At 35.2% G+C, this 16,108-nt stretch overlaps 1 protein-coding gene across 3 annotated transcripts; it reads left to right on the top strand.

Annotated features, from left to right (window-relative positions):
• Positions 1-15,348, top strand: LOC125654031 (uncharacterized). Of its 3 annotated transcripts, none has more exons than XM_048883777.2 (6): positions 1-172; positions 7,686-7,792; positions 9,428-9,672; positions 10,365-10,566; positions 11,575-11,760; positions 13,212-15,348. In XM_048883777.2, the coding sequence occupies exons 2-6, from the start codon at positions 7,708-7,710 to the stop codon at positions 13,436-13,438; spliced, it is 945 nt and encodes a 314-aa protein (XP_048739734.1). In that variant the 5' UTR covers positions 1-172; positions 7,686-7,707; the 3' UTR covers positions 13,439-15,348. The 3 variants fall into 3 exon arrangements, with proteins under 3 accessions (XP_048739734.1, XP_048739735.1, XP_048739733.1); XM_048883778.2 differs by lacking the exon at positions 1-172 and adding an exon at positions 230-259; XM_048883776.2 differs by lacking the exon at positions 1-172 and adding an exon at positions 4,722-6,784.
• Positions 15,349-16,108: the final 760 nt, after the last annotated feature.

Here is a 16,108-nt window from a genome sequence, read left to right as displayed (position 1 = left end):
AAAAAAAAAAAAAAAAATTAAATCTCCCCTTTGTCGCCCCATATTGTGTTGTTTACGCTATCTGTAGTATCGCGCAGTTATCGAATAGAAGAGAGCTTTGTGTAAATAGGTCGGCTGCGGACTTGCACAAATACTGTGTGTGTGATTGGGTCTTGATTTCGAAAGGCAAGAGGTGAGTTTCCCAATATTTTTACACGTGAGTGTACAATTGATGTTGTAAAACATTAAACAGTTTGCAAAGAAGAGGAGGACTGGTTCGGTAAATGATAGGAGATTTTCTGTTCGTAAATATATTAGATTTTCAGTAAGCCGAGTGCATGATCGACATCGTGAAAAACAGGCACGGGTGATTTGAAGGTGAAATCTTTCAGGTAGCAAATAACGCGATTCGACTCAGGTTCTAGTCTTTTGCTTCATGTTTTCTCTTTAATGAAGATTCTGGAAAGAAAATGGTCGCCATATTTCGCGGATGTCATGTGTAAATATTTTAACGTGATGAAAGGATCCGAATTTGGTTTTTGGGGTTGGCATGGCTCAACGCTTTTGGGGGTCACGGTTGATTTGGTCAGGCGTGCTCTAATTAGGCCAAACGCGTCCTGAGACAGTACAGTATGTAAACCCATTATTCTCGATGACACGTTAACAGACTCGGACACAATGGACTTCAGGAGGTGTCAAATGGGCGGGGCTGAGGGGGGGGGGGTGCAACTTCAAGGCCTTCTTATGAATAAGTGAATGCAATACCTGAGTAATTTCAGAATTTTAACGAACTTGAATTGTGGTAGGCCTCTATGATGCATAAAAAATGTTTTATTTGTTTAAAATATTTACATTTTAACGTCTCTGCTCTGAAATACTGCCCAGACTAGAACTGGAAGCACCTTGTTGTTTCTGTGAGACAGCATTGGCACGTTTGCTGTGGTGTTTGTTTCTACAGAACATTTCTTACATACCTTGACCCAAATTTCTGACTAATAAGGTGAAAATTATGCCCATACGAACATGACTAATATTAACTGTCATCTCAAACCAAGGAACAAGAATGTTTTATTCAACAGTTGATTATCAGTCTATTAGTATCTAATTTTACCTGTATAAAGTATCAGCTTTTCCATTAAATGCTGTATGATAATTTATTCACATATACTCTGACAATTGTGGTTTTATTCCATAGTCACTAATTTGATACAGATGGTATGCATTGCAGGTAAACAGGTGATTTTGACCTGTGGCAAGCACCCGGCCTATAATCACAGTAATGTTCAACCCAGATAGATACCTATAAGGATTTACATTGTCGTTTCCAATCACTTTTGGGCTGTTCTGTAATAAATTACCAAATATTTTGAATTGCTTGAAAGTCTTCCATCTTCTAGGACAGTGGATAAGATAGACCTTGCACCTGGAGTTCAGACACAGGAGTGTATGTTTACGTGTAGTATTTTGGTTTTACACATGACTCTTCAGCTGAAAAAACTAGTTCTCTGCAAATAATGCCACACATCGTGTAAATGCAGGCTGCGCAGCTTTTACAATTTTACACATGCATCACTGGCTGAAGTACCCTGATTCAGACGTGAAAAAACGTGTAAAACTACTAGGTACTTATTATACATAATTTTATTGTCATGGAACTTGGGAGTCATTAAGATGTGCAACATACAAAGTGCATCAGAATTCAAGATACTTAATTGCCATTGAATGGGCATGCATTTTTATAGTTTTTATGTTGGGTGATTTTTATGTGCTTGTTGGTAGATTATAAATGCAAAATAGCATGGTGAATCCAACATATTGTGAAGGTAACTCTGATGGAGACAAACACATTTACAGTGTTCGAAATTGGTGTAAAACTTGGTATAGACCACGGGTATATGCCAAAACAAAATGACATAGACCTCATCGAATTGGCATAGACCGCAACATTGAGAAAAAAAAATAACACAAATTTGAAACATTGTTATTTACTTTCTTTCCATTTCCATAACAATATCCTCCTTTCTTCATGACGTTTATCGGACGTCGACTTTTGGGATAATTCTATTGCTTTAAACCTAGAAAATAGGCGTAGACAATTTGGGTCTATTCCAAAATTACAATTGGCGTAGACCAGTGTCATTTGACATAGAATTGGTCTATGGTTAATTTCGAACACTGCATTTAATTTTGTATGTCTGATGGTGGATTCAGGAGATACAGGTGTTTTAATAAATTCTTTTATAAATCTTGGGGGTGGGTGTCAGTCTGTCAACAATATTGTTGGTTTGTGGGGCTGGTTTGCAATCTGTGGAGGTCATCCATCCCCCAACTAGATATCATTGTGTTGTTTGGGATCTCTGTAACATTGTGTTGTTTGGGATCTCTGTAACATTGTTGTTTGGGATCTGTAATGTGTGGTTTGGGATCTCTGTACATTGTGTTGTTTGGGATCTGGTATAACATTGTGTTGTTTGGGATCTCTGTGACATTGTATTGTTTGGGATCTCTGTAGCATTGTATTGTTTGGGATATCTGTAGCATTGTATTGTTTGGGATCTCTGTGACATTGTATTGTTTGGGATCTCTGTAGCATTGTATTGTTTGGGATCTCTGTAGCATTGTGTTGTTTGGGATCTCTGTAACATTGTGTTGTTTAGAATCTAGAGGTATAACATTTTGATGTTTGGTTTGGGATCTGTTGAAGTAAGATGAATATCATGATCCTAGTGTCAGTCTGTACAAGTTTGCAAGTTGATTTCATTTACTGTAACATCAAAAGGATTCATCATAATCATAATATTAATATAAGTTTTAGCAGATTGAATAAGTGAATCAACATGCTATGTTTTGGGCACTTCATAACTCCCCAGGTTCTATATAATGTAATTATTAATCATGTCATCAACATGATCAAGTTAATGTACAGTATCCTAGCCACATTAATGGAGGGTAGAAATAAATTGTGTAGTTTTATAAACTTGATCAATGAAAACCAGTTTAGACATGTCTAAGCTTCAAATTTTCTTCTTGCAAAGGGTATTTACATGTACATCCACATTTTTGGACTGTTAAAACAGCTTAAAAGTGAAAGTGAAACTACCAAGGACTAATTAAATGTACTCCTCCGGTTTAAGACTTTAATATTTGTGTCTGCTTCTGCTAATTGTTTAGCCATTCAAATAAGCATGTATTGATGTAATAATAAAACCTCTAATGCAAAAAAAATATTGATTATTTCCACCATCAATTTCAATTTCCTGTGTATACTTACTTTCAGTTATGTAATATATTAAAATATATATATAATTTTTATTTATAATTTTTGATACAAGTATGTAATCATGCAAACACAATGTATATATATATATATATATATATATATATATATATATATATATATATATTATAATCATATAATATTATCTGAAGCTCCAATTGTTAAAGTTGTCAATCTTACTTAACAATATAGATACGTGTAGATAGATTGACACAGTTCAATCATTTTTAACACATTATGAAATCAGTCAGATTAATATTTCATAGACCAGCTCACTATGGGGAAATGTACTGACTTCAAGACAGAATTAATTAGTTAATGAAGAGCGGAATCAGATGTGTCTGGCTCGGGGGCTGCTTACATCCGTGGTGTCTGGTACTGTTATGTGGGTCATTGTGGGAAAGTTTTGAAATCCGACAATAACATTGATCTGTGGCCAACATAATGTCAGATAATCAATGTTTAACATCAACGTTAATACATATACAGAGTATAGGAAGAGTGGGTCTAGTCATAGGTCACCACAAGAGATTAATCTCGTTCTGTTGAATTAATTCTTTTCGAATTTTCTGCCTCTGTCAGTGAGCCTTGTTCCATCTGTGTCTGAAATGGGATGAAATAAATAAATGAATATTAAGATGTATTAGATTTTTATTCAGAGAAGATGAAGATTTGCTGTCATTTTAAGAGTGTTCGTTTCTGGTCAGAAAATACTCCCTAGTTTCGACGTTTATTGATGAAATATATGAAAGTCGTTATGTAGTTGATACCTCGCTGACATTTTACAGAGTCCCTATTGGTCTGAGGGACGATAATTAAAAACATTAATTTAACGACTTGTTGCGAAATTTACACAAAGGAAATGTTGTGGATACAATCAATATACACTTGTATGATACATGTATGATGTTCCAAGAAGAATTTGTCGCATACAAAATAAATAATATGTATACGGTGTGACCGTTGGCCCGAGCGAAGCATGTAATGGTCAATGGAGTGTCCCAAGTGGTAATCATAATTCCGTTAAGTATATGGTAGGTATTGATTCATTTAAAAATATATATTTTTAATGAAATTTTCCTTGCGCTAAAAACCCAGTAACATCTCATATATATGGGGACAACAGTTTTACAGGATCCGCCTATTCATTGAACGCGGGAAATAAAACGCAAGGCGACGTAAACTGTGTATTGTGACGTCACATTTAGCCTCAACCTTTTTCAAAGCAAACAATTTTAAACAACAATAATACATTCCGTATGCAATGAAAAAGGCCGTTATAAAACTAAACAAAATTAACCAATAAATTCAAAATGGTAGAAATGTAACCGTAATTTTATCGTATATTCTTATTTAAAGAAACTCATGAACTCGTTCATCTATTTAATAGTCGTATTACGGTTTTATATGTAATTATTTGCTAAAACCTGTTACAATGATAATTATACTATTCACTTTGAACAAACTCAATGTTTAAATTACGAATTGCACGTCAGAGTCTTCTATTATTGGCATTCAAAATAAAACACGAATAACTGTTGAAGCAGGTGATGAAAAAATAAATGGCGGCGCCCATATGGATCACGAAAATTTCAGTTAACGTATATAGAGATTGTCTCTTTTTCTTTTGCTGATTTTGACTTTTTTCTTTTACATACGTGTTACCTTTAGAGCCTTGCTTCGCGGACGGGCCTTCGGCCCGTCCGAGCTTCGCTCGGTATTATCTTAAGTGTGATAATGTTGTTACATGTAAATAATAGTTTATTTATATCCTCTGATGCAGCGTGACACAATGCCTCGATCACTTCAAGGGATTTAATTAAAATGGTAGGAAAATGGTTTCCTACCGTTTTAATTAAATCCCTTGAAGTAAACAAAATAAAGATAATTCCATATTGATGATATTGATATTTAAAACGGAAATGCATTGTTATAGAAGTACAAAAACATACTTTATTATATTAAGTAAATAAATGAATGAAAATAGAAATAATTTGATGCAGTCCTCATAATAGTTGATGGGGAAGGCAGCGAAATATCTCAGAAAATGACTAGTAAGTCAAATAGGGGAGAAAATAGTTTATTTGTATCAGAACTGTAAGATGACAAATGATCGTTTCATTTGTTTTAGTGATGCAGTGGCTTACCACCATTGTTATTAAACATGTTAAATGGAATGTGTTGGTGTCAGGATTGTGATTTCTCATCCGAAATGCAGTCAGTGGATAATGGAATTACAGTCAAGTAGAAGGAATTTGTATTGACTTATTTTTATGCCAATTTCACATGTGAACGTGGATCTGGTATTTATAACTATTGAGCTATGATGGGTATGTATTATCTCCCCTTGTTGTTAGTGGGTTCTTTGGTTTACCCATCTTCCCATAGGTGTAGGATTTAATTAAGGAAAGCCAGTTTCAGCAACTTGCAGAGACCATGAACCTAAAATAGGTTTTGAAGAGGACATTTTATGTAGACTAAGATAATTTTACTGTTTGGTAATTCCCATGCATTTAACATGTTTCAGTATTGAATCATACTTGAAATATCTAGCATCCCTGATTTACTGGGCTTACAAATATGAAATGGTTAAGTTTATGTCGATTTAAAATTTTTGATATAAGTTATTTTCAGTTTAAATGTCTAGATATTGATCATGATGATCAATAAGTTAGGGTTCCTATTGATCTACAAGTGTAAATTGAAAAGGTTACAGTCGGGGACATTTCTAAATGCATTTCGATGTAGGCTGGCTCCACAATGCAGACATATTGTTTTGAATTCAGCTTCATTTGGCATTAATCACTGTAGCTTGTAGTACATTTACGTTGCTGGCAAGTGTAGCAAAGATGTCAATTTCATGTGAATACACAACAAGAATTTTAAGGTGTGTCTGATGAGGAGATAACCATGGCGGGGAATATTTTTGGACGTAAAAAGGGTAATGACTGATTTTTGGACGTAAAAGGGTAATGACTGGCTGATGGAGTTGGGTACACCAGTGCTCCAAGTTGCGAGTAAAACGGTCGCATTTGCGACCAGAAAATCGATTTTGCGACTAGAGATTATATTTAAGTCGCATTTTTGCGAGTGGAAAAAAATTGGGTATCAAGTAAAATTTTGTAATCGGGATCGGAAGTCTGAATAAATATTTTTCAGTCTCGGTCAAAACAGCGTTTGAAAGCAATCAAGGTGGCGGTAAAACAAGGGTTAAAGCACTTTAGACTTAGTAAAAAAAATAGAAGCCTCGGCCTAGTACATGTAACGAAGAAATTCAAGAATCATACGGAGATTGTTCTGCATTTAAAGATGACGTAGCTGTGTCTAAAGAGAAGTGCAAAAGTAAAGGAAGAACCCAGTCCTAATGGCTGAAGGAATTTTCATGGTTGATATACAGAGATTGCAAAATGTTTTGCAGAATTTGTGAGGCCAATCAGCCAGCAACGTCCACCATTTCTGGACACCCATTGTCCGATTTCACCACGACCTGGTGTACATCTTTCAAATGTGGAAGTGTGACTATTCACGGTAACAGTAAGAGACACGTCTTGTCCGTGACTGCATTATTAGCAGTAAGTCGAGCAGGACAACTGTTGCAGCTAATTTTCACAGACAATAATGAATTACATTAATACAAACTTGGGATGTAGTGTTCTTATTGATGCTGGTACTGATTGTTCAGCAAAAGATCCAACAAAAGTGGAAGCTCTTATTCGCATAAGCAATGAAGGCCCACTTATTGAGGACTTTAAAGCAAATCCTTGTTTGGAACGCTAGGTTTTCTTTCCCAGAAGCGTACTGTAAAATATACAGGATGGCCCAATGCAATACAACTTTTGCCAGAGTAAATACTTGACTTGTTAGCATCCAGCATGTTTCACAGCACATTTCTATTCAGTTTCAAAATAAAACAAACAAAACACATACATGGGTGTTGATTTTTTTCTTAAAAGATATTCAAATTAAAAAAAACAACTTGTAGGTCTTATTTACAAAATCTTTTACCATGGCGAGTAGAAATTTTGAACATGGTGACTAGAAATATGAAAATGGCGACCAGAAATTTTTCTAGGTCGCCATTTTGCGACCTGATAGTAGATGTGACTTGGAGCACTGTACACCTGTGCCAAATTGAAAATTCACTGGGAGAAATTTCACTGTATAACTCATATGAAACAACCTTTTTCTGTGCTTTGATCTCAATAATTACTTCACTATTAAATCAGAAGTGTTCTCATTGTATACTAAGATAGTGTAAGATGAGTGGAATACTAGTGTAATTTTTTCAACAAATTCATTTTCTTATAATCTGTTGGCTTCAAAACCCGGAAAAATCACTGTCATGATGAACTCGCTAGATGATATCCAAATGATTCCTAGAAACACAATAGGAAGTGAATTTGTAACATGTTACCTTTGTTTTTGACAGGAGAGACGACTTTTTGTTCACCATGAAGTGTTACCTCCCCTGTTTGGTTTTGGTTCTTGCAGCAGTTCCACTCTATGCAGCCCCGGCAGTGATGAGGAACATGACCTGTAAGTAAAACTGCCTCAAAAGTGACTTGTTCCTCAGTAGCTAACATTTCTCTCATTCTGCTTTAGTTTAATAGTCCGCAAATTTTTTTAATATCTACGGGGTGTGACACTAAGGCACGTACAACTGACCGAGTCTACTAAATGAAAGGTCCGGTCGGGTAAAATATCGATTTACTAGTCTGGCTGATCTTGTTGAAAAAATAGACAAATTTAGGAAACTTTACTTTAAACCATAAGATATTTTTATTCTTAACAAAAACATAACTGGAAAGAGTTTGCAAGCAATTTTGAATCTCATGATGACATAATCTCTATTTTTAGTTCAATAAATAAGTCTCGGTAGGAAGTGATGTTTTACTTATTGTGTGTAAAGTTATGTTTTTGATAAATAGATTAAAATTGAACTCATTTTCATTTTTAAAAACCCAGTTTATTTGAATTAAGTATAAGGAAGTGTTTAACAAATTTGATTTAATAAATTACATGTACGCCGTAAACAGCCATTTTTCGGTGTTATCATATTCGCAGGAATGTCTATATTCAAATACAACTTCTCGTCCTCAAGTAAAGATGTCCCAAGAGAGAAAAAAGAAAGAAAGGTTGGAAAGAAACAAAGCAGGGCTTATGAAATAGAAATTTTAAAAAAAGCAATAGAGGTCATTTTATTCTAATTGGACTGAAGAATTTCTGTGCTGGGTAGAATTTAAAGAAATTGAAAAATAAAAGCATCAAATTGAAAGATGAGGCTAAAGATTTTTTTGAGACAATTAAATACATTTTAGTTCAAACTTAACGTTTATCATTTAAAGTAAGTATTTGAATATGGAGAAACTTTCAGTTTTTCTGGAAAGTTGGTCAGGACTATTGGGTGTAAGGTAAAAATCATTTGAAGTAGCCTGACTGGTCTAGTGCTCAAAGAAGTAAATGTCAAACCCTGATCTATAGAGAATAGAAAATGACCGTTGTTGAGTGATGTTCCATTCACAGATTATCATTCTCCGTAATCAATCATCAAAGTAACTAAAGTTCTATACAAAGTCTTTGTGCTCTTAGGCTGTTGGAGTACAAAGATAAGTCCCTTAAAAACGTAACTTAAATAACTTTAAGTAGAATGAAAGCTTGGAAGATTGGGGTCCCTAATGGATAACTTCTTTTTGTAGAGTAATATTTAATTCACAGAAAAGGATCTGGAAATGGGCAGTGTTCCATAAATGATATCACAGAAAGTTCATAAGTTACATAATTTTATCACATTTTTTTTCAATAAGTAAAGAATTGTGTACTTTACAGGTCTTGATATTCTGATTTCATCCAATTCCCAACTCCCAATTCCCAACATACTGTGGAATAATTAGAATTCGTGGTGGCTCAATTTTCGTGGAATTCATGGGTACCCCTCACCCACAAATTTACATCCTCAACGAATAAAGACAACTATTATACAAGTATCTTACAAATATATAAATCCACGAAATTACGTCCCCACGAACCCGTAAAAATTCAGCAATCCATGAAAATTGGCCCCCACGAATTTAAATGATTCTACAGTAATTATTAACATAACATACTAATGGTGCCAAACAAAATGGATCTTTTATGTAATAAATTTCACAATGCCATTACACTTTATTGAAGATTACATGGAAAGTGTCGGTGGCTCAGAAGGGAAATGTGGAAGGAAGTGGACCCTGCCGATTTCTGGAAAGTACCAGTACGAACTGGTGTCGAACGGCCGTGCTGTCATGGGCAACTGCTCCACCACTGTAGTTGTGGGAAGGTCTTCTAGGTGTGAGAAAAAGATCTGTGTGCGTGTCGAGGAGTGGGCGCTTGATTCTGACGTAATGAATGTTACCTTCAAGGGACAAAAGGATGGCGATATGGTAAGTGACCGGGGGGGGGGGGTATACGAAAACTGTAAGAAGGCACAAGTCAACAGACGGGATGGGTATCAAGGAAACTGTATCGAGACATAGGTCAACAGATAGGATGGGTATCTAGGAAACTGTATCGAAACATAGGTCAACAGACAGGGTATATAGGAAACGGGATTGGAAAATAAATATTTCTCATTCTCTGGAATGATTTAAATTCATGGTGCCTGAATTTTTGTGGATTGTTGAGATTTTATGGTTTTGTTGGGATGTGATTTTCGTGGACTGTTGAGATTTTATGGTTTCTTTGGGATATAACTTACTTGATGGGGTTTCTCTACATTGAAACATTAAATGTTTTGTTGTGGTTTGATATTTGTTGGGTAGGGGAATCCACAAAAATTGAGCCGCTGTGAAATCAAATGACTCCACAAAATCTAGAGAGTAGAAATTTTGTTTATACATACCAAGACCGTGTGTAGTGGCAAGGTTGTATGAATGTTTAATATCATTAATGTCACCAGCCAAGTCAAACTAAAAGTGCAGAATTATGGATCAAGTCAACTGTGGGAGTAATTGTGCCAAAAAATACCAAATAAATATTATTCAAATGCCATCCCCTCTTCACGTTTGAAACCCCCTTTTCTGGTTTGAATTCACCATTCCTGTCCCAAGTTACAAAGTTTTATTTTATATTGTAGAAAGTCATGAAGTTTGGTGATGAAAAAATGACGAAGGTTTGCTTCGAAGGCATCTCTCTGGACATTCATGTGTTGGAAGACAGAAATTACTCCATGATATGGGCCAAGGGCAATGTCCCAAAAAACCCATACAGTTTTAAATTTGTTCTGTACCCAAAGTGTCCTGGCTATCCCAAGAATTTGATGGAGGATTCAGATAAGGGTAAGTGGAGAAGAATCAGAATAAGGCTGAATTATAACAGTTGTTCAAAAGTTATAAACAAATGGGACTGTCCTTCTGATGAGACCTCAAAACCAGGGGTCCCTTGTCACAGCAGGTGTGGCGTGATAAAGATCCCTTCTCAAAGGCCGCAAGCGTCGAGCAGAGGCCTAAATTTTGCAGCCCTTAACTGTCAATGGTGACGTCTTCATGAGTGGAAAATTTTCAATCGGGACGTTAACAATATTCAACCAAAATGATGCACCTACTGTAGATGAATTTTTTAATCAAGAGTTCAAGCGATTACAGAGTGTCTCTATAGGGGAAAACTCTGAAAACAAATCCTCAGTAAACGGTTTAGTTTGTAATGTTGCTATTTTCACATGTTTTGCATCTTCACATTTTATACAGAAATATTTGTAATCCGAGAAGTTCAATTTGTTTGTAGCAATTGTCCGTAATACAATCTGCAATCACAATGGTTCAGTGTGCATAGATTTGTTGGTTACCTGGAACTCACGAATTGAAATTCACACCGAATTGTCTTGTAACTTTAGATAAATAAAGTTAACGATGGAGAAATGTCACTAGAGCACACAGTGTAACCACCATAGATAGTTTATTTTGGATATATTCTATTGAGAACAATCAAAATCGTTGATTCCTCAGTGTTTAGCAAATGATGGAACATGAAACATGGATTTCCTCGTTCCACACTAACAAACATAACATTTATTAAAAGATTTCTATATTTTTGAAACATTTTAAACTGAAATTTTTGTTCAGTGATTTATATTGAAAGTAAATCATGACTATTGCAGCTTTTGTCCCAAATATCATTTTATTGTGTTAGAAAACAAGTAATTTGAAAATGCTTTAATACTTTTCTTATATGTATATGAAAATCCTCTTGTCAAAAATGTTGTTTCAACCTCTTGATATTTTGTACAGTTGTTGTATGGATGTTAAACGGTGTAAAGTTTACCTTGTGTCAATGTTTAATCTGCTCAGATTCAATGGACTTCAATAAGGCTAAAGAACTGGAGGCAATGACAACAATGAACATCGTCTACGGCGTCATCGTCGCTCTCATCATCTGCAGTATTTTCCTGGTCGTCCTCCTCCTCACCTACTGCTACTACAAAAACAACCCCCAGGGACGCAAGAGGAGAAGTCAGCAGAAATCATCCAAACTTGGTATGTCGGTGGTCCTAGATAATTCATAAGAAATAAAGTGTCAGTGTAGTAGATCAATTGTAGGACTGGTTTGCCAAATTACATATACTATGTGGGAGAGTATGCAGGAAAATGCAATAAACTAGAAATAAATAAATGTGTAACTTTTAGATTTTGCATTCAGGAAAATAGGTTACTGTAAACAAGGAAATATTTGCCTGTTTTATTTTCGCCCTCATTGTCAGTGGGCAAATATAAGACTGGGCGAAATTTGTTTATTTTTATCTCTCTTTTAACACAACTATGTCTGGGCAAGTTGAAAACGTATTGAAACCGTCAACAAGTGTAGCAAGGCAAAATAACACGGAACAAAAATAACCCTGTATACAGTGTGTTCTGTTCTGTAAATGTTTAAATTATCTGTTATCATCGCCAATGCAAATTCTCAGATTTAGATGAGATCACACTAAAACTATTAAAAGGGGCAATGGAATTTTTTAAATTGCCCCCGAAAGCTTTTGATCCTTGGGATTTACTTCCCCCCCCCAACTCCTGTGATATACACATGTATATATGTATTGATATTATAAAGTGTGTTACAGATACACTAAGGACAGGATTTAAGTCTAAAATCATTAAGATCATAGATGACATGAAACTTTCCATCCATCATCCTGCATCCACTCTGGAAAGCCATAATACTGCAATTTATCATATTATAGTCTCAATAAATGCTATTTGTTCATTGGATCTGAAAGTGAGTGGTAAATTTTCATGCTATGTACTGTGTGCCAAGTCACCTCACAATTGGGCTTTTCCATGGAATTTCAGTGCACCATGGTTTTATTTGATTCGGTACACCAATCTGGAATTCCAGATTACATTTCAATTTAGTTGGGTTCAAAATTTAATTTAATTCATATTACATGTAAACAATTAAATGTCATCAACAAGAAGGTTTGGGAATCTACAAATTTAATGAATCTTGGAGGGAAAATTGCAGTATTTTGAATCAAAATCGTACCATTTTGAATGAAATCTAAATCATTAATTTGTAACAGTTTTCATCGTTGTATTAAAAGGCCATCCTTAAAAAATATTGATTTGCTGTAATGCAATTAACACATCTAGGTTTCTCTTTTCCATAAAATATATTCTTCAGTTGTTTTTTTTGTTTTTTTGTTTTTTCTTACCTTAATGCCAAATTTCAAAATATGGTGTCAAAAGTTGTGATGGAGTCTGTTGTCTTGTTAGTGACAATTAGTTTATCAGAATGTAATGTGTAATGGGATTGTTATCTGTCAGATGAAGATAGAATTAATGTGTGTACAATTTCTTTTCAACAGAGGAAACCATTGTTTCTCATCAGATTAAGATAAAATTAGTATGTGTGTAATCTCTACAGGGGAAACCTTCATTGTTTCCCGTCAGATTAAGATAAAATTAGTATGTGTGTAATCTCTTTACTACAGAGGAAACCTTCAACAAGGAAAAGAAGGTAATGGGGGAGCAGGTGGCAAAGGACAAACGAGTGGAGGGACACTACAAGAAAACTGACAACTCGGAGTTACAGCCCCTTGTTTCCGCCGCAGCAGCTCCCGCCGCTGCAGCTGTGGTGACCCAGGACGACCACGGCTCTCCCACCATAAAGATCAGTGAGGAGCCTGCTGATGACAAAGAGGAACCAGGAGAGGAGTAGAGTGGAGAAAACATCCCCCGTCATCCATTCCATCAGATTCCAGATGTAGCCCACATGTAGTGGGTCCTTATTACCATAGCTGATTATTTCTAGGAAAATCTTTTTGTATTGTATAGATAAGACCTGATTTGGCAGTAATTTTTTTATAGTTGATTTGTTGATTGGAATTGATATTGAATAATCGGGGAAGGAAAAAAAGGGCAAGTTTGGGGCAAAGGAAAAGAATGTCTCTCGAAATGGAGTAGCTGCCATTTGTCTTCAAAAGAAGCACATTTATAATCATGATAAAATCTCAAATCATAACTACACTGTATTTGCAATGAAATGTAGAAAATAGATGTTTAAAACTCCTTTGTTTTTTAGATAATACATGTACATGTTTTTAATGTTTAAGCAGGATATTTTCATGAAATGGAGGATTTGATATCAATATTTTTGTGTTCAGAGGTAACATATAGCCATTACCTGTTTGAAACATTTAGTTTGGATATCGATGTGTGATCTTGTGAGTTTATATTCTGCTCAAGTAACCCCTGAAATTTACATTCATAGCAAAGTCTATACACATTGTGTCAGACACATATAGTACTGGTTGATTTTTTTTTATTTTAAAAACCATTTTATCATCATCATGAATTCAGTGCTTGAGACATTGGATTTTATTAACCAGTTTCATTTAATTAGTATGAATTCACCACAGGAGATACCACACGTTTTACGATGTATATGCTTAAATATATTTTTTAAAATGATTATTTTCATTATGTTAATCAATAATGCATTTTTAAGGGAGAAGAGCAAAGTACTTCACATAAGATCTGTGTGTACCTACTGCAGGTTATTATAGATTTTTGTAATGTTTGTCAATTTCATCCACTTTGTGGCATTTCTGTTCAGTATGAATATTTTGATGTATGGAGTGATTTCATCTGTAGACTGATCCTGTGGTGTTGCTGATATAGTGACTTCTCTATAGCGACTTGTCTAGTCGTTATAGAGACTTCTCCAAGGTGTTTGTATAGCGGTGTCAACTTGTTATCTGAGTGTATGGTAGTGCGTTTGTGAGAATTTTCGGTGTTACTAGTAAATCTTTACAGGGGTGCCCTGGTCGTTGAGATCCTACATCATGCCTTTTATTAACAACTTTGTATATTGTCTTTGTTGTTTATAACGAAATTAATTTTAAGTAACAGGTTGTACACTGAAATTTATTTTGTTGAAAATTTTCACATTATTACCCACAAAATCACATGTTATGTGAGCCAGAATTTTAAAATACAAAGTCTCTTGTGGTATGAGATGGTTCAGCACCCCCACCCCTATAGGATAGTGTAGGTACACAGTGTTTATCTCTACCTCCCCCCCCCCCCCCCCCCTACACAGTTTATAGTTTATTTTTCCCGTGAGAATTCTAGGTTGTATTGTTGTCGGGTTGTGGCTGACTTAGCATTTCCATCCAAGCTTCGAATTTTTTTTTTACGTGCAATCATTTTTATGTCAGATGTACATGTATAATTTTTGTCAGCAGTATGAACCATGTCGTATGGAGATATATATATTTACAGGCATTACAAGGGCAAGAACAATAACTCTTGCTAGTAAAACAGTCACAATTTGGGTAGGCAGTTTGGTGTTGTGTAATTTTTTTTTTCTAGAAGTTTTTTTTTAAAGGACTCCACATAAAAACAGTTTATTTTTTCGGAGTAAGGTTCTTTTGGTTATATTTACACAATTTGAAATCCAATTTTCTCTGTTAATGGCTTGTAGAAGTCTTTTCATCGTTTTCTATCGAGAAGAAAAAAAAAACTTGATATGTTTTACTCTGACAAAATTGTGTCACATTGGTTTATATTACACTAGACTGCAAGCAAAGTGGGTGCTTTTACACATAAAATAAACATTTGAATTAATTTATTTGTTTTATTTTTTCATATCTTTTGTATAACAAAAGATAAAAGAAAGGGAGAGAGAGAGGCATTGATAGGTCTTTCAGTAAATTCAGATTTGAGACAATGAAGTAGTTACAGGAACAAAGTATTAGTTAGATTCTGTTCAGAGGTTGGTGATGACTTGCAGACTAATCTTGGGTATTTAAACAGATCGTTACAGTGGATTAGGGGCCCGAGTGGTTAGAGCATCGCGCTCAAAATCGCACGGCCTCTCACCTCTGTCGGCATGGGTTCGAATCCCGCTCGCACTGGTAAGTGAGAAAGTTTCCCAGTTTACTTTCGGAAGGTCGGTGGTCTCTTCCCAGGTACATTGTATCTGGGTTATCTCTTCCACCAATGAAAACGGCGCCACCAGATAACTGAAAAATTGTTGAGTGTGACGGAAATGTCAAAACATTATACAGTGGATTACTATTGGTTACGGAAACTAATGCAGTACGTCACGTGTAGGTTACTGGGGTCCCGTCATATGGTGGATGTTCTGTTCATCTGTCAGCAATCGCTATGGCACATGATGATTCGCTTTTCTTGGGAAGATTTTTTTTTATATATTTATATGATACTTTTATTAAGCAGAGGAAAACCTCTTTGGCGTCACCCTTGCAGAGTTATGGGACTTATCAATTATTTTTTTCAATGTCAATAAAATAGCACTTTCTATGACATACATTAACTCGAGAGGATTTCCATTGAATTTAAAGGTAATGCTCTGATTGCTAAA

This window comes from Ostrea edulis, chromosome 7 (genome assembly GCF_947568905.1).
Source record: "Ostrea edulis chromosome 7, xbOstEdul1.1, whole genome shotgun sequence".
Lineage (NCBI taxonomy): Eukaryota > Metazoa > Mollusca > Bivalvia > Ostreida > Ostreidae > Ostrea > Ostrea edulis.
This window is presented reverse-complemented; position numbering and strand designations above follow the sequence as displayed.